General features: G+C 28.4%; 2 protein-coding genes across 3 annotated transcripts; both read right to left on the bottom strand.

Moving 5' to 3' along the window:
- Positions 1 to 210: 210 nt before the first annotated feature.
- Positions 211 to 3,381, bottom strand: LOC100207073 (uncharacterized). 2 transcript variants are annotated; one of them, XM_065808192.1, is made up of 6 exons: positions 3,223 to 3,381; positions 2,909 to 2,968; positions 2,654 to 2,752; positions 1,834 to 1,929; positions 415 to 513; positions 211 to 337 (listed from the first exon to the last, which is right to left on the bottom strand). In XM_065808192.1, the coding sequence occupies exons 1-6, from the start codon at positions 3,323 to 3,325 to the stop codon at positions 216 to 218; spliced, it is 579 nt and encodes a 192-aa protein (XP_065664264.1). In that variant the 5' UTR covers positions 3,326 to 3,381; the 3' UTR covers positions 211 to 215. The 2 variants fall into 2 exon arrangements, with proteins under 2 accessions (XP_065664264.1, XP_065664265.1); XM_065808193.1 differs by having other exon boundaries at positions 2,921 to 2,968.
- Positions 3,382 to 19,205: 15,824 nt separating this feature from the next.
- LOC136086405 (uncharacterized) lies at positions 19,206 to 20,897 on the bottom strand. Its single transcript, XM_065808703.1, has 4 exons — positions 20,452 to 20,897; positions 19,620 to 20,277; positions 19,406 to 19,519; positions 19,206 to 19,295 (listed from the first exon to the last, which is right to left on the bottom strand). The coding sequence occupies exons 1-4, from the start codon at positions 20,895 to 20,897 to the stop codon at positions 19,206 to 19,208; spliced, it is 1,308 nt and encodes a 435-aa protein (XP_065664775.1).
- Between the last annotated feature and the right edge of the window lie 1,715 nt (positions 20,898 to 22,612).

The raw sequence follows: 22,612 nt of genomic DNA, 5'->3' as shown, positions 1-22,612 counted from the left end.
GAATAGGCGTAAACTTTCCAATAATATTTCTTGTTTTCTATATAACTTTTCAAAATATTAACTTTGAAGTTTCTTAATGTGATCCAATTTTCATTGAATTTAACTTTTTGATTTTTACATTTTTTTGCATTTTACAAATGTGAAATTTGCTCCGTGCTGATTAAATAAATTTAACGTGCAATTGTTTTTCTTAATAGTCATTAAAAACTGAAAATTTAACAAAAACCACATGTTTTTGAGCATACTTGTTTCATGACTTCATTCGAGTTTTTACAAAATCCGTAAGTTTTGTACATAGGACAAACTAAAGCTTGGTTCGGATCGTCGTGGCAGGTGTCTAAAATATTTTCAAATATATCTTTAATATCTTTATTATTAACCAATTGTTCAAAACAAACAAAATATCAAACTTACTGCACTTGACACCGCATGTATTTGGACAAATAACTCTTATATCATTTCTTTTACAATTTTCTTTAAAATATTGGCACTCGCTGTACTGATCCACACAAGCTGAAAAATATCATAATCTTTTGAATATATGTGTTTACACACGTTTAAAAAAAAACAAGAAATTAATGGTTATGTTAGAAATGCATTAGAAACAATTAGTAGCAATTATTATAAATGATTTCATTTTAAAATCTTCTTCAAAGAATTCACCAGCCACCATCAGATAATGAACCTTAACTTTTTAAGACACTGCTTACATTGATACCAAGATCTTAATTTACCTAGTTCATTTTATTATATTATTCCAATTTGCTATTTAATAAACATATAACTCTGATAAATAAAATGGGTCATATAATAGCCGTAATCCCCGTAGTCCCGTATTCGTAGCGAACACTCTACCACTACACAACTATCGCATTATTTTGTTGCTTACTTTATCTTGCTGCCATGTCATCTCGTTATCTATGAGTTATTAATATATTAATAATAAATCTTTTTAACTTATTTAAATCTGTTTAAATTAATAAATTTAAATGAAAATTAAATCTTATTTAAAGATTTAACAAAATGGTGTGGACTAAATATAAAAATTCGCGTGGTTCGCGTTAAGGTGTTCATTTTAACTCATTATTTAATCACCGATAATCACCAATAATCAAGTTTTCAAAATAATCAACCAGTTTAATACATCAATGCTAGTGATCATTAAAAGCAAAAAGAATCTTAGCAACTAATTTTTTATGCATTGGTTTTAGTTTGAAGCCTATATTAAATTTTATTCTTTTATAAATTTATTTCGTCCGAGTAGTAGGTTTAATGAATATTATTTTAATTGTTTTAAACAGGTCAAAGCAATAAATCTCAAAAAGGCAATAGAAATTAGTGGGATGGTTTACATCATTTTCTTATCATTATCCAAACAAAAGAATTGCCTTTATATTAAGAGCGCGAAGCAAAAGGTTTAGTGTATTTTTTGATTCTGAAAAAAACTGTTTTGAAGGAACAGAATAAAAAAAAATGTAAAATGCTATTAATTCTACTGGATTATGTTTTATATTGTGCTTATTTCCATGTTCTTTATGGTTAAATAATTTTTAAAAGGAATTATTTTTTCAATATAAAGTCTAAAATTTTTACTAGCGGACATAAACGTAAGCAGAGCGTCCGTTTAAGGCGTCTAACAAGTTATATGCGGATATTTGTGCCTGCTGGGCATGCTGGGTATTTTAAACTTTAAAGATGGTATTGGTTGGTAGTTTAAAGAAGCAGGATAATAGCAGTAAAGAAAAATTAAAACGTTTTATAAATTAAAAATGCCTGATTGTTGAACTTTTTTTTAGAAAAAATGTTAGTACAAAAATAAAAAATACAACTTACCAGGGCAACCCTCGTTATTTTTGCCTGTGGAAACGGTCACATTATCCCAACAACATCCATAGTCTGTTAACATACAGTCAACAGGAGATTGAAGTCCTGCAACAATGAGTATAAAAAAATGAAAGTTGTAATAAAAAGTTTAAAAGTCGTCGTTTATAAGCCATCTTTAATAAGCCGTCATTAAAAACAGTGATAAAACTCATTTTTGAAATAAGTATATATTTAAAAATAATATTTTTAAAAAGTACTTTACAGTCGTTTTGAAATTTTTGTAATATATTTACAACTTAGTATGCCGTAAGACTTTTCTGAAGTGCACTCTCTGAATGTTTGTTGTAAATAGTTTGATTATTAGGCTGATAAGCTACAAGTGGAATTAAAATCATAATTAGTGAATATGTGCATTAAGAGGTAAACCGAAAGAAATTCTACACTTTTGTCCACTTCATTTGTAAAATAAAACGTTAAAAGAAACACCTTAAACACATTTGGTCGTAATGCAGAGCGCTTTCTGTAAGCGCTCACGCGTACGGTTCAAAGATCCACTATGCCCACTTAAATACCATGTTCTAATTAACTTTCAGTGCAACAATCTTGTTTGTCAAATGTTTCAGATTTCCTGCGTTGATAAATGGTTTTTGGACAAAGTTACAAAATTACTCTTCGATTATTGTGGCCCCTCTGTGACGTAAAGGGTCTTCAATAAATAAATGTTTTATAAAAACAGAGGAAAATACTCAACTAGCTTTTTTTAAATTTAAAATGGAGTATTTCGTAAAAATATTAGAAAGTTTAAAAACTTTTTTAAAAAAATACTTACTGCATTCTCCGCAAGTGTCTTTGCATTTTTCCCGTATTAATGTCTTTCCACAAAGATGACGTAGTGTTTTACAATTAGGAAACTCGTCCATACATGCTACTGTTAAAAAAATGTATAAATGCAATAACTTTAAAGCTCAAAACTCAAATATTAGGTTAATTTTATAAAAGTCACATTTACAAGTTACTTAGTTTACGTATCTTCTAAAGATAAACTGTATAGTGGACGCAAACTTCAAAACATTATAGTACATACAGCATTTTATACCTCCAATTTTTGTCCAATCCACGTTTTTGCCACTGAAAACAGTGTTTACTAAACAAAACAGTGTTTGCTAAACAAAAGTTCAAGACCAGAATAATAAAGAAGATGTGAATAAGGGAAATAACGTAAAAGTTATGTGCGATTCTGTAGATAGTGATTAGAGATGGAGATAGTAAGAAATTTGTGATGGAGATAATAATAAAAGTGTGTGGAAATAATAAATATTGTAATAAGAATGTGGCTGGGATTGAAAAATAAAAAAAATAAAAATATAAGGACAAAAAATAAAAAGTAGCTTGGCTTACGTTTAAATTGTCTTTCCTGCTCAGTGTTCAACCAAGTAGTTGTGTACACTTTATTAACAGAAACAGCAATAAGAAATGCAGCAATAAAACAAACAGCGTTCATGTTTTAAATTTATAACTGGAAATACTCAATAACTAATCAATATAGAAAATAAATATTTAAGCAAAAAAAGATGTTTGTCAAAAAAATAGTATTAGTAGTATAAAGTTTAAAACAAATAAATGCAAATGAATATTCAAAATTAAAAAATTAAAATATTTTAAAAACTAAACATTTTAATTCAAACACAATGCAAAAATTGTTTTAGGTTTTAATAGTTTATTTATAGACGGTATTTATAGCCAATATCGTTAATTTTCTAAAGACAATTAAATCTCAGAGTTATTATAAAGCAATAAATTCCACCTAACTTTTACGAACTCTACGAGCTTTAGATGTTTTTCTCATAACAAATTTTCCACAAATAACTTTTGCATATTGATTTAAAAACAAACAGAAATTAAACGCTTTTGCTTAATCTATGTCAAATTACATCAAACAACGTTAAAAAAGACAGCCGTCTACGTTCATATCTTTTTTCTCGTTGTTTCATTATCACTCATGTAAAGTTTAATTTAAAAATTATAAATAACTGATAAAAATAAATAAAAACCAATAAAACAATGAGGTATAACATTTAAGTAAAATTCCGTTGACCAAAAATTTTTCACTCGTTAACGTTCCGAAAAACTCAACCACAAAATATAAACTGTGCTAATAATCCCCGAAAGAATTGATAAAACTAACATAAAACGTTTTAAACAACTTTTAATAACAAGAAAGTTGCTGCGGACAATTTTTATAGACTATCTAAGCTCTCGAACGCCGGAGACTATTTGATTCAAGTAATTGGAAAAGTTCCAAGCAATGGTAAACTTTGATGAGTGTAAAAACAATGGATCGCCAAAGTAACAACAGTAGATCACCAAGAATCAGACAATCTACTTGAAAATTTTTACGTTTACATATTTCGCCTGGGATAAAATTCTTACCGGTTTATTTATTCATCCGGATTAGCGGGAAATGTTTTAAAGTTTCCTGACTTTGCGTGGGAAATAAATCTACACGAACCTTAATATTAACAAAACATGATAATTTTTCGTGTAACAAAAAAAAGATTATATATTTTATGACAAGCAGAAACCTTATGCAAATGAACCTTTGCACTGAACTTTAATCCTAAATTTTCTAAAACTGCAAAAATTTACTTTATCTAATTTCTTCATTTTAAACCTAATGTTTATTTTATCTTAAGATTTTAGCCGTGGTTATGTAGCCGTGGTTATGTAGCCGTGGTTATGTAGCCGTGGTTATGTAGCCGTGGCTATGTAGCCGTGGTTATGTAGCCGTGGTTATGTAGCCGTGGTTATGTAGCCGTGGTTATGTAGCCGTGGTTATGTCAATTGTTTTATTTTGTTTTAAAATTGCGAATTATTTTTGACTTAGTTTCGCGTTTAAAAACATTTAGTCATCTTGCGCTTTAAGTTTTTTTTTCGGTCTCTAAAACGATTCACTATAAAACGACACACGATATAATGGCACACGATGAAATGACAAACAAACCCCATAGCAAGTTTTTACTTTGCTCATCGCTCCGATTATGAAAAACTTTTCTTATATTATCCATCTCCCTCATTTAGAATGTTTATAACAAAATCAGAAGTATTTTTTATAAAAATCTTTCAACCTTTTTACTGCCAACTTTAAATTTCATGGACTGCACACTGTAATAACTTCTTACAGTTATTTCAAAATCTGACAGTAAAATCATTATTTTATCAACACTGTTATAATTTAGGTGAGCCACACAATCAATAAAGACTTTAGTTCACGGGTTAGTGCCACCTTGTCTTACCCTTGCTATTTTGTTAATATATAAAAATCACAAAGGTCATACATGTTTTTTATTTATATAACCCAATGTTTAACTTCTTGAGCACGTTAGACTATATATTTTTTTTTTATAAAAAATGTAGTACGATATTTTTTAAAAAAAAACAAACATTTTTGTAGAATTTAAAAAGTTAAAAAAATGGACATTTTCGAAACGACAGGTTCAACTATATTTGTAAATGCAATTTAATGATATGAAGATTTATTTGGGGGTACAAATATCTCAAACTGTTTTAGCAGTATAATGTGCGTACATGAGCTACTTTTTACAGAATAATTCGATAAATATTTATTTTGCGTAGTTACGACTCTTTTTAGTTCTTTTTATAAATAGTAAAACAATCGAAGCTTCTATTCACGTTTTTTTTATAAAAAAAAAAAAAAAAATCTCTTTTGATAAAAACTGGGGGTTGAATTTTTTTTTTACTATTTAATATATATTTAATATTTTTTTTATAAACATACCTGTATGTTTATAAAAGTGTGTAATAAAAAACTTAAGAATTTTTTTTCTATATTTTCGAAATAAATGTAATATTTAAAACTTAGTTTCCGAACAAAAGTAAAAAAGACTTGTAATTCGTAAGAGTTATAAAAAGTAAGATCTTACGATCTTGCGTAAGATTAAGATCTTACGCAAGTTAGTAACTTTTACGCAACTAACTTAAGGTTATAATAAATTCTCCTTTCCAATATTTTAGTGATTTTGTATTAAGTTAGTGTTGTTTAATCACTTTGGTTAGTTTTGTGTACACAACAGAGTTACGCGCGTTAACAAACCATTGATTTTATGCCATTACGTAGTTTCAACACTTTTTCTAAATAAAAAAAATACCCAGTTTAAACCAATTTTATTAGCTAAGGGACTTGCTAAAATTAGATGTCTTACTCGGTGTATTAAAACAATCGTCATATAAAAAACAAAAAGCCATGGTTTAGATAATTATTTCGAAATTTAAAACTAGACCTTTTTAAATTAGGAAAACTTTATTTTTAGTATATTTTTACGCTTTTTATGCTAGAAATAAAATGTTTTATTTTTTTTTTAGAAATAAAATGTTTTATTTTTTTTTTTAGAAATAAAATGTTTTATTTTTTTTTTAGAAATAAAATGTTTTATTTTTTTTTTAGAAATAAAATGTTTTATTTTTTTTTTTAATCTTGATTTAGCAAATTCTAATAAGTATAAGCACATTCAATTTTGAAAAACTTCTAAATCTATTAGAAACTAAACACATTTTTAATATAATTTGTTTAACTGAAACTTGGATCACAGTTGATGAAATAAATAGTAATTTTTATGTCTCCTTTTAATATAATTTTTATGGAGAAAAAAACAAATAGCGCGGCGGAGGAGTATTAATTTATGTTCATTAATATTTTGAGTATTGTTTTAGGAATGATTTGAGCATTTCTGACTGCGATAAAGAAATTGTAACTATTGAAATTAAAAACAATCAAACTAAAAACACTTTACTAAGCTGTTGTTATTGGTTACCTAACGGGTTGAGTGAAAACCTGAGCATGTTCTTACAACAAATCATTAAAAAGGAACCAATAATAAAAAAGAAAACTATATAGTTGGAGACTTGAATCTGAACTGTTTTCTCTGTAATGACGACCATAAAATTAAGAATTTTTATGATGCAATTTTTGAAACAGGGTCAGGGTCAGTTACTTTAATAAATCGACCCACTAGAGTAATATAAAAACTGATATTTTCAATAATAATATACAAATAGGTATCATAAAAACTGATATATCATATCATTTTCCTCTATTCCCGAAACTTAATAAAACAAACCAGAAAGACAATTAATACCAAAAAAGTAATAAGAAAACGTATTTATAATGAGACTAATATTAAATTATTTAAAGGTCAACTATCATTACTGCATCGGAAAATCATAAATTTTGATGATAACACAAATAATATTTATGAAACTTTTTTCAAAACATTTTTTTTGTCTATGAAGTTAATTTACCAATCATAGGAAAAACAATAACAACTAAGAATATCTATACACTCTGGATTACTAAAGGTTTTAAAAAATCATCCAGAATAAAACAAAAGTTATATATAAATTTTTTAAAAACACAAACAGCTTCAAGCGAAAAAAAATTTAAAAGAACTACAAAAACCAATTTGAAAAAATTCGCAAAATCCTGAAGAAAAATTATTACTTCCAATTATTTGATACATTTAAAAACGATACAAAGTGCACGTGGCAAATAATGAAAGAAATTATTGCCAAGAAAATATCATGCTCCGGTTCCCTGCCACAAACGGTTAGAGTTGATAACAAAAGTTTATATGAACCAAAAACTATAGCTCAAGATTTTAACAAACATTTCACTTATATAGGACCAACACAGTAGGAAAAAATCCCTACGACCAAATCTTTGTTTACTGATTATCTAGAATCTCTGGGTAACATTTGTTTAGATGAGTTATCTTCCGAATTAATGTTTGATGAGTTTGAAACTGAGCCTTCAAGTCTGTTTATAAAAAAATAAAGCAATTGGAGCAGATCAAATCAATGGAAACGTGGTTATAGATTGCTTTGAACAACTTAAAGTTATTCTTTTTAAAATCTTTAAGGCTTCCATCCATCAAGGAGTATTCCCAGAACAATTAAAAATTGTAAAAATTATTCCTATTCTTAAAAAGGGGACAAATCTGAAATCAGTTATTATCGCCCTATCTCTGTCCTCTCCACATTTTCGAAAATTCTAGAAAAACATTGTTCAACAGAATATAGGGGAGAGCGGGGTTGGTTATCACGCAGGTTTGGTTGTCGCAAAGGCTATTACAGAAAATACAGATAAGGTTTAAAACGTTAAAGTCATACAATCAAAATGTTATATAAAAAAACATTTTCACTGTAATTTTCAGCCTTTTTTAGCGTGTAGGAAAAAAGTTATTTGTTTTTATAGGTTTTTAATACGAAAAAGTTTAATTTCGCTCGCTTAGAAACTTTCTTTTACCAAACGAAAATTATTTTATTGTGCTTTGAGTGTACATTTTTAAAGTTTTTAATTTATTTGAATAACTTAATCCACAAGAAAGTCTCATGAAATTCACACGCTTTTAGGTAAATTTACAGGTGTCTTGCAACTTACATAGAAGGAGTTGCTTGTCACAAAATATATGGGGATGGTTGTCACAATTTGAAAAAAATAGGCTCATGAAGAATGCACACCAGGCTTACACCAATTTATATGTGAATTGTGTTCTTCATCCAACAATTTATAAAAACATCATTTTTAAAAACACATATATAGTCCTCACTAAATGTGTTTATAGTGTCATATTAAAAAAAAAAAGATCGTTTTTCGGTATATATTTTCTTTTTTCAGTATATAGCCTTTTTTTCCTTTTTCCCAGATTATTTAGATTTATTCTTTGTATTATATAAAAAAAATTTTTTTGGTACCAGTTTTAAATATAATCAAAAAATACCAAAATATGTGACAACCAGCCCCATAGTATGTGACAACCAACCCCGTGGTTGGTTGTCAAACGAAAGAGGTCTTTAATAAGTGATTTTACAGCAAAAAATATTTAACTCAATGTCATAAAAATATTGTAATAGTTACTGGAAATAGTTAAATTACTTTCGTGCAAAGTTTGGCATTGATTTGATGAAAAATAAAAGCTGAGCAGTGTAAAATGTAAAAAGTGTGACAACCAACCCCGCTCTCCCCTACAAATATTGTCATGATAATAATCTACTTTACATCAATCAACTTGGTTTCAAGAAAGATAACTCAACTGAACATGCAGTTATTCAACTTTTACGTGAAATTTCAAAATCATTCGAAAAATCACAATATACACTAGAAATTTTTATTGACCTATCAAAAGTTTTTGATACGGTCGATTACCATACTTTGATTTATAAACTCAAATACTACGGAATAAAAAATAAAATTTTAAAACCCTTTAAAATTTATCTATCTAACCGAAAACAATTTGTTCCATTTAACAATGATTATCAATACACTTTTCTGAATATAACTTGCGGAGTCCCACAAGGTTCAATTCTTAGACCTCTCCTTTTTTTAATTTAAATAAATGACTTGAATTAAGCTTCAGAACTAACAAGCATTACGTATGCAGATGATAGAAACTTATTCCTTTCTAACTATGATATCGCAGAACTTTTTAAAACATTGAACTCAGAACTCAGACATATATAAAATTGGTTCAAGTGTAATAAGTTAACCTTGAATACTAATAAAACAAAATAGGTTTTATTTCATTCGATTACAAAAAGCGATTCTCCTGTCAAAATTACTTTAAAACTTCATCGATCAAAAGAAAAGAAAAAGAGATTTTGTTACAAAATATTTAGGTGTTTATCTTGATGAAAACATTACTTGGAATCACCATATTGATTATATAAGCACAAAATATTTTAAAAACATGGGAATCCTATATAATTTACGAATCTATTTCAATTAGAAAGTCTTTATCAAACTTTATTATTCATGTATACATAGTTATTTAAATTATGCCAATATTGCTTGCGTAAGTACAAAGAAAGTAAGTTGCAACATCTTTATCTCCGCCAGAAACGCGCTATCTATATATTTGCAAATCACTTGTCTCATTCGAACCATTTTATTGAGTTATTATTAGTAATAAAAGTTAAAAATATACTTTGGTCTACTTTTTTATTGTTTATATACATGTTTACGTTTGTAAAAGTTTATTCCTATTTATTTAGTTTATTGTTCTTATACTTTTTACTTCTTAATTTATAAATTGGTTTACTATTGTATAAAATTCTAGTAGTATAAAAAGCGGATTCTGGGCTAAAAAAAAAATGCATTTTCAAAAAAAGCGTTTGGCCTAGAAAGTAGGGTATTATTTCAACCATTTTCAAAAAAGCGTTTGGCTAAAAAGTATGATATTATTTCAATCATAATCTCTGAGTCAATAATAAAAAAAATTATAAAATTAATTTTATAATTTTTGGCAAACTTTAAATTCTAGGTGGATTGTAAACATTAGGCGTTATAGTAAAGTTGTCCTAATAGAACATAAAAACTTCCAGATTGTCAAATTCGTTCATCCCCAGATTTTAATATAACCTTTAATCTTCTTCCATAAATAGCGCTGGGCACAGAATTAGACTGAGTATAATTTCTGTAAAACGAGATAGTAGTTGTATCAATTGTTTATCATTATGTTTAAATTAATCAATTGTTTCTTTTGATTCATACAATAGTCCAGCTGATGTATTATTAAATGAGGTAATATTAGCACCGTTCCATGAAGATAGATAAAAATCTTCTAAACCAGATGAGTAGTAAAAACATTTACTATCAGCATCATATCCAGGAAATACTGTATAGTTATTATAGTTATAAGGCGTCCAAGGTTGTATAACAGGTTTAGTATTTACAGGAGAATTGAGTGCGTCATACATGCGTTCTCTTGTTTCCCACCAATCTCCAGATCTACCAATAACATGCATTTTAATATATTTTAAATAAACGCCATTACCATTTCCTATAGTATCCAATAATATATATTCTCTAAAATAAGTTGTGTTTATATATCTAAATGTTGTTGAGTATAATTTAAGAGATGAAATTGATTGTGGTATTGATGAACCTATTGTAATAAAAGTTTTTAACCAATATGTTAGTAAATTACCAGTTTTATTGAGCAATTGAGTTGTTAGATTGGTTTTAAATGCCAAATCAAGTGTAAAGTATCTTCCTAAATTATTATCAATTAACGCATTACAACCTTGTATAGAGTTTGCATAAAATGGTCCACCACCAAGTGGAGCAAACAAAAAATCACAGGCTAAAGGTATAGTATTTATTCCGGTATTATCTGTAAAAGAAGAAGAATCTCCTATGCAAAGTGTACTATCTGCGTATATTTTAATAAATACGTTACCTGGTACACTTTCAGTAGTAAGTGTTCCTGTAATTGCTAACCATAATCTTCTGAGAATACCAGGACCAGCAGATTGACTAAAAATTGCTGTTACTTCAATACCTGTATGTGGTGCAAGAGTGATTTTACTCCAATGCACATTAAACATAATTTTTGGTATTATTTTTAAAATGCTAGGATTAGATATTATTTTATCAACATAATTTTTTGTAGCAGCGTCATTTGAGTTGGTAGGTTCTGCTACATTTATCAATTTATTAGAACTCATGTTAATATTACTAGTTGCATTTTTTTTCCATCTCTCCTAATAACAAGTTAGTAGCTTGAGATGTTGTTAAACCATTTGCTACTTGATTTTTAGTTGAATTATTATTGCGTCCATATTTTTCAACAGTCATTTCTATATATATAAAAAATTTTAAAAATTACCATAGACTATTATTAATATTCTGAAAATCACATCCTTCATCTAGTTTTCTTAAAACATATAGACACAAGTGTTTACAGAATAAGGTTTTTCCAAACTGAACTCTTTCACTGCTACAATGAACGGGACTTTTTAAATAATTAACAATTTCAACTGGTGGTGGTTGAGCATAAGAGTCAAAACTTTTTTTATCTTCGTCTTTGTACCAGCAAATCCAATGAAAACCTTTTGTACTTGAATCTCCTGTATTTAATATTCCGCATTCTTTTTTTTTTTGTATATTTTTAGCTAATTCATCTCTTACAAATGCATCTTTAAAATGTTTTACTTTTAGTTTTTTTGCTGCTTTGATTAACTGAAAATTTGTTAGTGACTCATTTGGTAAAACTATTCCTTTAACATTGATAAGTTTATGATAATTGTTATTAATTTTTTCCATTTTTACTTATAAATTATTGTTTTTTTTTCTCCTTTTGGTTTGTAGTGCCCTATACTAACTTTTGTATACTATCTTCTAAAATAACTCTTCATTGACCTCGTTGACCTCTTTATTTATCTCTTTAACCTTTAAGTTATTATTTTTTTCTTCTTTTAGTTTGTGTTGCCCATATGCTAATGTGTGTATACTTCTTAAGTATCTTCTAAAACAACTCTTTTATCGTCTTCTGCGCTTAATGCTATTTTGTTGATCTCTTCCTTGTAAATTTCATGTAAATGGGATTTTATTACATTCATTTTCCTAATATGATTCCTCTTACTTAATAAAAAATCTTTGTAATCTTCATGTGTTATATATTTTTTAACTATATTTTTCTTTACTCCCTTACATTTTTTGTTATCTTTTCCGTGTAAGAATACAACTTTGATCTGAGTCCCACAAATTCTTCAATTTGTGCTCATGCTGATTCATCTTTAAACATTCCTATTACTTTCTTATTAGTACCAACTTTAAAACCTACATTGTTAATTGCTGGGTACTTTAGGTCAAATTCACTTGTAACAAATTTGCTTTCAACATCGTTAGAAATACCTGCATAAAAGTCTTTTGTTTTTATTTCGTATGTTAAAGAATCTGTGTGAATAGTATTTTTGCTCAATCAGAGTATATATATTTTTTATGTAATCATAGTGAAATTCATACATTAGTGTTTTACTTAAACCTAATATACACATACCTAAGTAAATTGGTTTGTTATCAAGCAATTTTGTTCTTTTCACATGTATTGCTATTAAGTTTTCATCAAATTTTGTTCTACTTTCATAGTTTGGTTTAGATGCTAGTTTAACAACTTTTTTAAACAGCTCACGAGTTTAAAAAAGTTTTTTTCAAACTTATTAGTTGCTTTAATTCTTAGATTTGTATTTAGTTCAATGTATCCACTTAAACATATTTTTTCTTCAAACTTTATACCTCTATGAATTTTTGTAATCTTTAATTTTAATCTTACATACAATTTAAGATTTTAACAATGAACTATATAATTTTTCTTATTATTCAAGTTAAGTACTAATTTTTTAACTTTATCAACGGTTATTCTTTTGGGTGCAAGTGGATAATCATTATGATCATCATGTAGATTTTCAGGGTAATCTAAATCAAATTCTAGTATACAGGAAATTGATTTACTAAATCGTTTTCATCCATCCATTTAAAACCATTTGTAGGAAGTGGTTTACTCATTGCCCACCCATACAAATTATTAGCATCTAGACACTGTATATATGTTGATTGATTGCTTTGATTATACACATTACCCAAGAACTTATAATTAGAAGCTCCTAATCTATTAGATATCATACTAATTCCACCTCTTGTTCCTTGCGGTATCATCAATATCATATCGTAATCACTTAGCAATTCTAATTTTATTTTTGCTTTCTTTAATGATGCATCCCAAGCTAATCCTGATTATCAAGCACAATCTAATTTATAACAATCAATACAAACATTTCTAAAATTTTCAAATACATCAGTTAGTAATATCACATCTGAAACGTTGTACAAATCATGGTAATCTCTAAATGTTTTACAATTAAACTCATTCCATACAATTCGTGCATGTGAGTAATCTTCATCATTTATACCTTCATCATTTAATTTTGAAAAGAACAATTCTTTTGGTGGTAATTGTGTTTCAGAAAATTTATTAATAGAATCAACCCAATCATATGGGTAAACACCTTTTCTTAGTAACTAATCTAATATTTTACCTGAATATAACTTTCCGGTGTCCCTACATTGAACTTTTGTTAAATTCTTTGAAACTATCTAGATTAGAAGGCATAAATCTATAACTATCTAAGAAATAGAGTTTACACTTAATTTCAACTTTTTCATAATCTTTATTAATAAACTCACCAACTTTAATTTCTCTAGAAAAGCTAATATACTTTTCTTCATTGTTTGGTATACAACTCTGATAATTTCTTTATAAACAAGTGACAATCATAACCAGATAAATTGTGTAATATAACTGAAAAGAATTTTGGAATTTTATAATTTAAATTACAACTTTGATGAGCAGCACTTCTATATTTTCCAGAAATATGGCAGTGGTCATGCACTTTATCTTTTTCAAGATCTTCTTCACAAATGTGACATGATATTGCAGCATTAAAATCATCATTATTTCATCAGTAAATATCATCCTTTTTAAAAATTTAATCGCGTCAAAAATTTTCCTGATATCTTCTTCTAAGCTGTCAAAAAAATTTGTGCAACATCATCCGTTTCATTACTTGCAGTAAATGTGACTGGACTGCTTTGATAAATACTTTCGTCAAAACATTTAATATAATAACAGAATGAACTTGGAATATGTCTTTGATATTGCTTAGTACAGGAATCATTCGGATAAAACTTTCAAAGTCGGCATATACTACAAACGGTACTCTCATAGATTTGTTATGATTGTAAAACTGCATTGTTGAATTTGGTTTTGGAAGTTCAATACGTACTGCATTATACTGTGTCACAATACAATTTATGATTAGATAAAGATTCTTCAGTATTAAATCCTAATAAGCAACTTCTGCAATTGTGAATAGTAGATCGTTTCTTAGATGTTTGTGAAGAAAGTAATCTGCTTAAACTTTTTATTAAGCAATAATGATTAGTAACACTATTTGAGATTAATAATAAACCTATTAAATGTTTACGATTATTATTTTTTTTACACGAAAAATATGAACTGATAAATTTTCGTATCCAAATACATTGACACTAATATCTGTATTATTGTTCTCAAGTTGTGTAATTTGGTTTAATGATACTGGAACTTTAACTTTTTCCCAATTTATTTTTTCAGCTTGATTTTTAAGTTCATTATTTACTCTTTTAGGATGATTATCTGTAGGATTTAATGCTCTTGCAATACACCACTTAAAACATTCATAATCTTTATTTTTTATGTTAATGATTGCTATTTTATTTATTTATTTTAGCTAAATTTTTATCAAGTGGAATGTATGATTTAGTTCTAATAGGATTATACTCAATAGTATTTACATCCATCTTTTAAATAGAAAAAAACCTCCAACCTGACCCTAACTGTTGAAATGATGATAAATTTTCTAGAATTCTCAGCTTTTATATTTCATATAGTTCATTAAAATATTTTGATTTTTTAATACAACTTGATTCTTCGCTACAAATGCAGCTGTTTAGAATTTAGTTTTTTTTTCAGTTTGTTCACTTTTTTCAGTTGATTCTTTTTTTACAGTAGAATTATTGGTTGTAGTAGATTCTTTTTTTGCTGTCAATGTATTGACTGTATTTTTAATTGCATCAGAAACATATGACATAAGGCAATTTGCAGTAGATTGCATCGGTTTCTGCTCAATCGATGCACAGTGTGCCCAGGACATGAAAAAATTCATTTTTCTGACCTTTTATTTTTTCACTTTAAATTGTAAATTTATGTTGTGTAAGACATATGTAGGTCATGGCAAAAAAAAAATTATAAATTCATCAAACCATTTTGTTTTTATAGCTGTTTGAAGTTGAAGAAAAAGTTGACTCAAAATATTTGTATTAAAACTGTACCAATACTGTTTTTTAACAATAACTTTGAAACGCTATATATCAAAATTGACTCCATAAATTTAAAAAAAAATTCTATCCTGGTCTGTAAATAATATTTAATTTGTGAATTACTTCAATAAAAATTGAAATTGAAGTTTAAAAATTTGTTTTGTGCAGTTTTGTTTATACCTAAAAAAATTCTAAAATATGAAAACATATTAATTTTTTTTAAAAACAAAGTCACAGGAAAAAAAAGGCCGCAGGAGGCCGCAAACAAACTCAAATGTTTCATTCAATGTAGACTTTCTATTTTTATGTGTAAAAATTACACAGTCCGGTTATCCCCGGAAATTGAGTAATTTAAGTTTGAATTTTATTTGTTCGTACAAGTTTGATATTTGAGGTTGCGTAATTTATGAAAATAAACTTTCACGAACGATTCAGGAATACCTGTTGATTACATTTGATAAAATGTTATTGATAAAAGAAGGAGAATTAGAAGAAATTTTACTAACCTTGAACATCAAATTAAGTTCATTGGAAAAATCAAAGCTAATTTTAAAAACAATCAAAGTGAGACATAATCTAACTTTAGAAGATGAAAAAGATAACATCAAGAAAATTCTAAAGCAATTTGAAAGACATGTAAAAAAACATTCAAAGTTGAAACAAAATAAATTTGTGGCCGAATTGGAAATTTGGAGAAACGAAGTTGGGATAAAACTGCCTGGAAATCTACCTGTTGCAGCCTCATCATTATCCAGGGGTGATGTAGAAGAAGAGCTCCACAAGCTAAAAGAGGATGGAAATCAAAAAGACTAAGGTAAAAGTTTAACTGTTGACATTTATTTGAATTTCTTAAGCATCATGTTATTTGGGACACCCAGTAGCTATTTTTTTACTTTTCATAAAACGTTATCATTTAATCCAGTGATCAACCTGAAAAACGTACATACAACAAAATTCTGGATGATTTTGTGGACATTGTGGAAAAACATGCGAGTGAACAAGGTGTAGATAAATCAGAATACTTAAAAGAAGTTGTCCAAAGATGTGAAAAAAGATGGGGGAAGATGGAAGGAGTAAAACTTTCAACAATATCGGTACAGGAAGCAATTGCTTTAATTTACAACTTGGATCTATCCATAAATAAATATCAGGTAAAGTACGCAATCAAATACTGTTGTAGTTAATTGTTTTTATAATTGTACGTTTAAATTTTGTATATTTCCCTAGGAACTGAGACTTGAGCTTCTCCCAAAACTAATGTTGCCAACAAGGAATGATGTAGATACCTTTAAACGTACTTTGCTACCAAAAGAATTAAGCAGTGACGACAAGCAAACTTCATCCCCTGTGAACAATGTTATCAAAGACACTGTTGAGTCTCTACTAGATATATCCGAGTTTTGTGCTGAAAATTATTCTATACATGTAGAGGGTAAATTTGGACTTGATGGGTCTGGAAATCACAATTATCGTCATCAGTTTTCCGATCCTCAAGATGCAGACTTAAAGGGAACAAATTATATTTGTTCCTTTTGGTGTCCTCTTGAAATTAAAGATTTAAAAAACCAAGTAATCTGGACTAATCCAACCCCTAACTCTATTACTTTTGCCAGGCCTGTTATTCTAGTGAAAGCAAAAGAAACTAGGGCGAGTGTTAAGGAGTATTTTAAAGCAACTCTGAGTCAACTGCCTAAAAATGAAACTCAGCCTATTCTTTCAAAAAATGGGTTACAAATATTTGTAAAAACAGAGATTAGTATGGTTGATGGCAAAATGGTAGACTTATTGGTGGGTGATTCTGGAGCTTTTTGTCACTACTGCAAATGTTCCAGAAGTGATGCCAATGACCTGGTATGTATACTACATGGGTTCACCATAGATAAAAATTACAATGATGTGCTCAGTACCTGGAGAAGACTAGAAAATGGCAAAATCTTGTACAAAGATACAGAAAGACATGGACAATGCCATGAACCTATAGTTGAATCAGATGTAAAATTTTTTGCCATTCTGCATCAAAAGCTTCGTGCACTCGACCACTGTCTGAAAATTTTGTATCACATTGTGGGTAAACAAACCCATACATGGTCTGAGCAGGACATAAAGGTAAAAACTGCTCTGAAAACAGCAAAAAAAAAAGTTATTCAAAACGTACGTGAAAAAACAGGAATGCTTCTTGATTCTTCTACTTCTAGTGGTGGTAACACTAACAATGGACCATTAGCAGATCGTTTTTTTAGTCCAAAAGAAAGAAAGTCAATCTGTTCCATAATTCTTAAAACAGAAGACCAAGATAGCTTCTCGACTTTGTTATCTAAGTTCAATATACTACTTAGCATTAATCAGCATGTTGATGTTAGCAAAAAAGTTGATCCTGATAAAGTTAAATAAGTTGGTTATAAATTGATGATATTCCATTAACAGACATTTCCATGGGCTATGCTCAGCCCCAGCGTACATCAAATGTGTGCACATGCCTGGGAACTGTTTATGCTTACAGGTGGATCACCCATTGCTAAGTACTCCGAGCAGTCAAGCGAAAGTTGGAACAAATACATTAAGGCTTATAAATCAGGAACAAGTTGTAAAGCCAGACAGATGTCTTTGCAAATTAATACACATGACATTTACTGCAGACTGATGATAAGAACACATCCAATTATTGCCAGTAAAAAAAGACTTTTGCAATGTGGATTATGTGGAAAATTCGGACATACCACAAGAGGGTGTAAAGTAGACGTAAACAACATATTTACTGAAGAAAAAATGATAATTCAAGAATGTTTTCTGTGACCATATAAAATCAATAAGATTAATATCTGAGTACATTTGTGTTTAATATTAAATTATTATAAACTCAAATTCATTTCATTATGAGTTTCTTGAAATTATTAATAGTCAAACATATTTCATTATGAATTGGATATGATATCCTTTTCCAAGCAACCTAGCTAGCTATGAGCTTACTGGTCACGGGGATCGAGAGGCTATTTGTTATATAGGGCGGGGGGCGGTGGAAGACAAATTTTTTTTAAAAAAATTTTATTTTTTAATTTATATTTTATAGTTTATTTGAAAATTTTAAAAAAAGTAAGAGCATGACTCTTGGCGCCCCTCCCCCTCCCCCACTGTTGCCCCATTTACTGGGTCAGAGTGCCCACACGTGCCCACACAGAGTGCCCACACGTGCCCAGAATGTGGTTTTTTTTCCAAAAAACCACATTCTGGGCACACTGTGCGATGTAGATTATATCGGTTTTTGCCCAATCGATGTAGTTTGTATCGGTTTTTGCTCAGTATATGTAGATTGTATCGGTTGTTGCTTAATCGATGTAGATTGTAACGCTCATATGAGATCTCTTTTTCTCATTCTATAACAATAATTTATTTTTGGCTCTTTCTAAAAATTAATTCATTTAATTCACAAAATTTTCCATTTTTTATATGACAAGATTTTTATTTATTAGTTTTCATTTTTCTTATATCATTTTAAAATTTTTTATTTTCTTTGCATATAGTTTTTTATTTTCTTTATATATAGTTTTTTATTTTCTTTATAAATAAAAAAATCTTTACAAATACATGTAAAGATTTTATATCATCTCCGGGACTATTGTTTTTCCTTTTTTTTAGAATTAAATATCTCAATTTTAACACCATTATCAATCTTTCAATCACGTAATTCAAAATATCTCCATCCATGCTTAGTTCCACGCATAGCACTATATAATGACAGATATATTGTAATTTCTCCTGTTTCCTGTTAGTTAATTTAATAGACACTGGTTTATTTCTAATTGATTTTAATTTTTCATATTTTAGATCTGTAATTTTTTCTGGTGTTTGACAATTTTTTCTAGGTCTAACTACTGATCTTTTCTCATTTACTTCTTTTACTTCAGTCATAATAGATTCTTTATTTAATAACCCATTATCCATAGCAATCATTAGCAATATAGTCAGAAGTTTTTGAAGTGTTATTTTCTTCAAATAGATTTTTAAAATTTTTCTTTGTATATTTCATGTTTATTTTATTATATAAAGAAAAAAAATTTAACTAATTTTCAAAAAATTTTTAATAAACGATATTCATTTTATTTCCGTCTGATTGAAATCGTAACAATTTATTAGATATTACAACAGCAAATGCTTCAGTATTTGCTGAAACAGCCGCATTAAATGTTGCTTTAATTTGCACATCTCTTACTGATGATTTTAATCTTTCTGATTGTTTACTAACATCAAAAACCATAAGTGGGTATAAATCTTTATATTCATAAGGAGGTATATTGCTTTGTGTGATCAAATCATTCATTCCATACAATTTTTCACTAAACACATATGCATCTCTAAAAGCTCTTGAAAATTGCTGATTTGGGAATGATAAATTATAACCAACAGCAGGATATCTTTCTTGATTAAGCACAATGTACATATTTTTCAAGTCACGATTAAATATTGAAGAGTTAAGTTTTTGATCTCCGACTTTATTTGTTTGAAATCCAACAATAATGTATCTTGGATTTTCAGGAGATGTCTTTACGCTCAGTCTCCAAGAAAATGTAGTAGATTGTGGAACAGATATAGTATCACAATGCCGAGCACGAAAATATAATGGAATTGTCACTTTTGGTTCAATAGTTTTATAAAGATTAATCCTTTTTACATCTGATGGGATCACATGTGGTATCAACAATGATATTTTATCAAGATTAACTTTTCCTGCAGCTGCAGTAGCAAGTCTAAAAAATGTATCATCATCACTTTTTCTTACAAGAGTTAGTGTATGTTTAAATCCATAAACAATTTTGTAGTAATCATAACAGAATCCAAAAATGTGCCTTAAAGGTATGTTAAATGAAAATGTTCATTTTGTAGTTGGCTTCCGAATTATGTATGCTTGTCTTATTGCAAACCCTGTGTTATCAGCAAGTACTGCTGTTGCTGCAGAATCTTTATACCACAATTGATTTAATCCTTGTGCTAATTGAAAGTTGTTTGGGTATTTAAGTAATCCTAACATTATAGTTGCTTGACCTGGATGATAAACATCTTCTACTTGTTGGTTTAATAATCGATATGATATATGACTAAATAAGTGCATAATACCATTATTTGCAAGTGACAATGCATCTGCATTAGCATAAGCTGTTCCATCAGCTTTAAGAAGTCTTCCTTCAAACAAGAGAAAAGCCTCAGATGGAAGTGTGAACAAATTTTGTTGCTCAACGTTGATTCTTATTTCTCCAGAACTATTTAGATTTGTACGAGCCACTGGCTCGTATTCATGGAAGTCAAATCTTTCAATTCCTTCATCAACATCTGGAATATCTGTAAAATTTAATACTTCAGAAGTCGTCATTTTGTTTTTTTATATATAATATAAATTTTTTTTTTGTTAGACAATTCTAAAAAACTAATAATTGTAAAAAAAATACAAAAATCTAAGACCGCGTTCTTTTTTAACTAGATCTTCTATTCTTATAGAGTTTTCATTTGAGATTTTTTTTACTGATTTTAATGATTTTATCGATTTTATTGAAGACCCATCGCTAGTTTACTTATATTTGTTGTAACCTCATCAGTTCCATTATTTATTAAATTTGAAATTATTTCTTTACTTTTTTTATTTATAGCAGTATTTGGTTGTAAAACTAATTTTGAAGATGCTTTTTCAATTAACTGTTTTCCTTTTTCAACTGCAACATCTCTAGCAGCTTCTATTGCTGATGTTGAAAGTTTTTTTCTTGCTGATTTAGCAGCAGTTAATTCAGTTTTTCCTAATTCGCTAGCAGCCAAACAAATTGCAACAACTTCATTTCTTGATCCATTATTACCTGCTTTCCATGCAGCTATACGTAATTTAAGCATTTGAATTAGTGCATTAGGGTTGCTAGGAAGAATCATAGCTTGTAATCCTATTCCTTTTGATTCACGCTTCTCATTTTTCTTTATATTTCTCCAAGTTGGAGCTATTATTTCTCTGTATTTTCCACTCCTAGATAACCTTGGTTTGTATGGGTTTTCAGTAGTATTTGCATCTGTTTGTATTAACATATTTTTATAATTTTTAAGATCATCTTAAGTATAAAAGTTCTAATCAGGATTAAACTTTGTTTTCAACTCCCAAAGACCAGGAGTACCATAATATGTTTTACTATCAATAGTTATATCATCATTAATAAATATTGGCTTTTTCTAATGTATAATTTGTCATCCTTAAAATATATTCCAAATGTAGTATCCTTAGACTTTTTACTATTAGTATACATTCTTAGATAATCTGTTACAATTTTTCCGAGCCTTAAAGCCTTAGTTTCTTCATAAGAAGGCATTAGTTCTTTATATGCATGCTCAGCCATTATTTCAGGATAAGCATTTGAAAAAGTGAGTACAAATTTATTAGCTTGATCGTGCAATTTAGGTATGCTTTCTTTTATTCCAGATTGACTATCAATTAATGGCTTGTAGGGGGAGATGGGGGCACCTTGATCCTTTTTATGGTTTATGGTTGATTACTTAAAAACCCTTGCAGATAATAATACTATTTTCAACATTTTTTAAAGAATATTAATTTCTTTATTCATATCAACAAGCTAATTTTGGTCCAAATAATATTTAGTAAGCTAGAGCTCAACTTTATAACATCACCTACAAAGGATCACGGTACCCAATATATGGGGCACCTTGATCTGCGCTATGGGGCACTTTGATCTTTTATACAGTTTTTTACAATATCAATAAAAAGTTGGCAACAAAGCATAATTAAAAACATAGTTCTTCAAATTTCTGCTAAGAGAAAGTTTAGTGAACAAGCTTTTTTATCAGAACTTTTAAGAAATGTTTGCAAAAACTGAAAAATCAAAATCGAAAATCAAATGTCAATCGACACGAGTTGTGCCCCCATGCTGCATTGAATCGGGAAGCTTGCAGAGGATATCATCTCTGATAAACTGGTACAATTGCTCACTGACAGAGATGAGTTTATACAATTTTAAATTTTCTCTTTTCAAATATTTGAGCATTCGCACATTTTCTTCTTCACAGGTTTGTCCAACATAATGAATAGTTTTCTTT

This window comes from Hydra vulgaris, chromosome 10 (assembly GCF_038396675.1).
Source record: "Hydra vulgaris chromosome 10, alternate assembly HydraT2T_AEP".
Taxonomy (NCBI): Eukaryota; Metazoa; Cnidaria; class Hydrozoa; order Anthoathecata; family Hydridae; genus Hydra; species Hydra vulgaris.
The sequence above is the reverse complement of the archived record's forward strand: the minus strand, read 5'-3'. Positions and strand labels throughout refer to the sequence as shown.

What these genes read in the sequence shown, in the direction of transcription:
- LOC100207073 (XM_065808192.1), bottom strand. Translation starts at nt 3,325, where the DNA reads ATGAACGCTGTTTGTTTTATTGCTGCATTTCTTATTGCTGTTTCTGTT. An exon ending in GCAGGAAAGACAATTTAAAC is followed by an intron (nt 2,969 to 3,222) that starts GTAAGCCAAGCT and finishes TGTTTTGTTTAG; the next exon opens with TAAACACTGTTTTCAGTGGC. An exon ending in AATTGGAGGTATAAAATGCT is followed by an intron (nt 2,753 to 2,908) that starts GTATGTACTATA and finishes TTTTTTTAACAG; the next exon opens with TAGCATGTATGGACGAGTTT.
- LOC136086405 (XM_065808703.1), bottom strand. Translation starts at nt 20,897, where the DNA reads ATGACGACTTCTGAAGTATTAAATTTTACAGATATTCCAGATGTTGAT. An exon ending in GTACTTGCTGATAACACAGG is followed by an intron (nt 20,278 to 20,451) that starts GTTTGCAATAAG and finishes TACATTTTTTAG; the next exon opens with ACTTGCTACTGCAGCTGCAG. An exon ending in AAGTAAATGAGAAAAGATCA is followed by an intron (nt 19,296 to 19,405) that starts GTAGTTAGACCT and finishes ATTAACTAACAG; the next exon opens with GAAACAGGAGAAATTACAAT.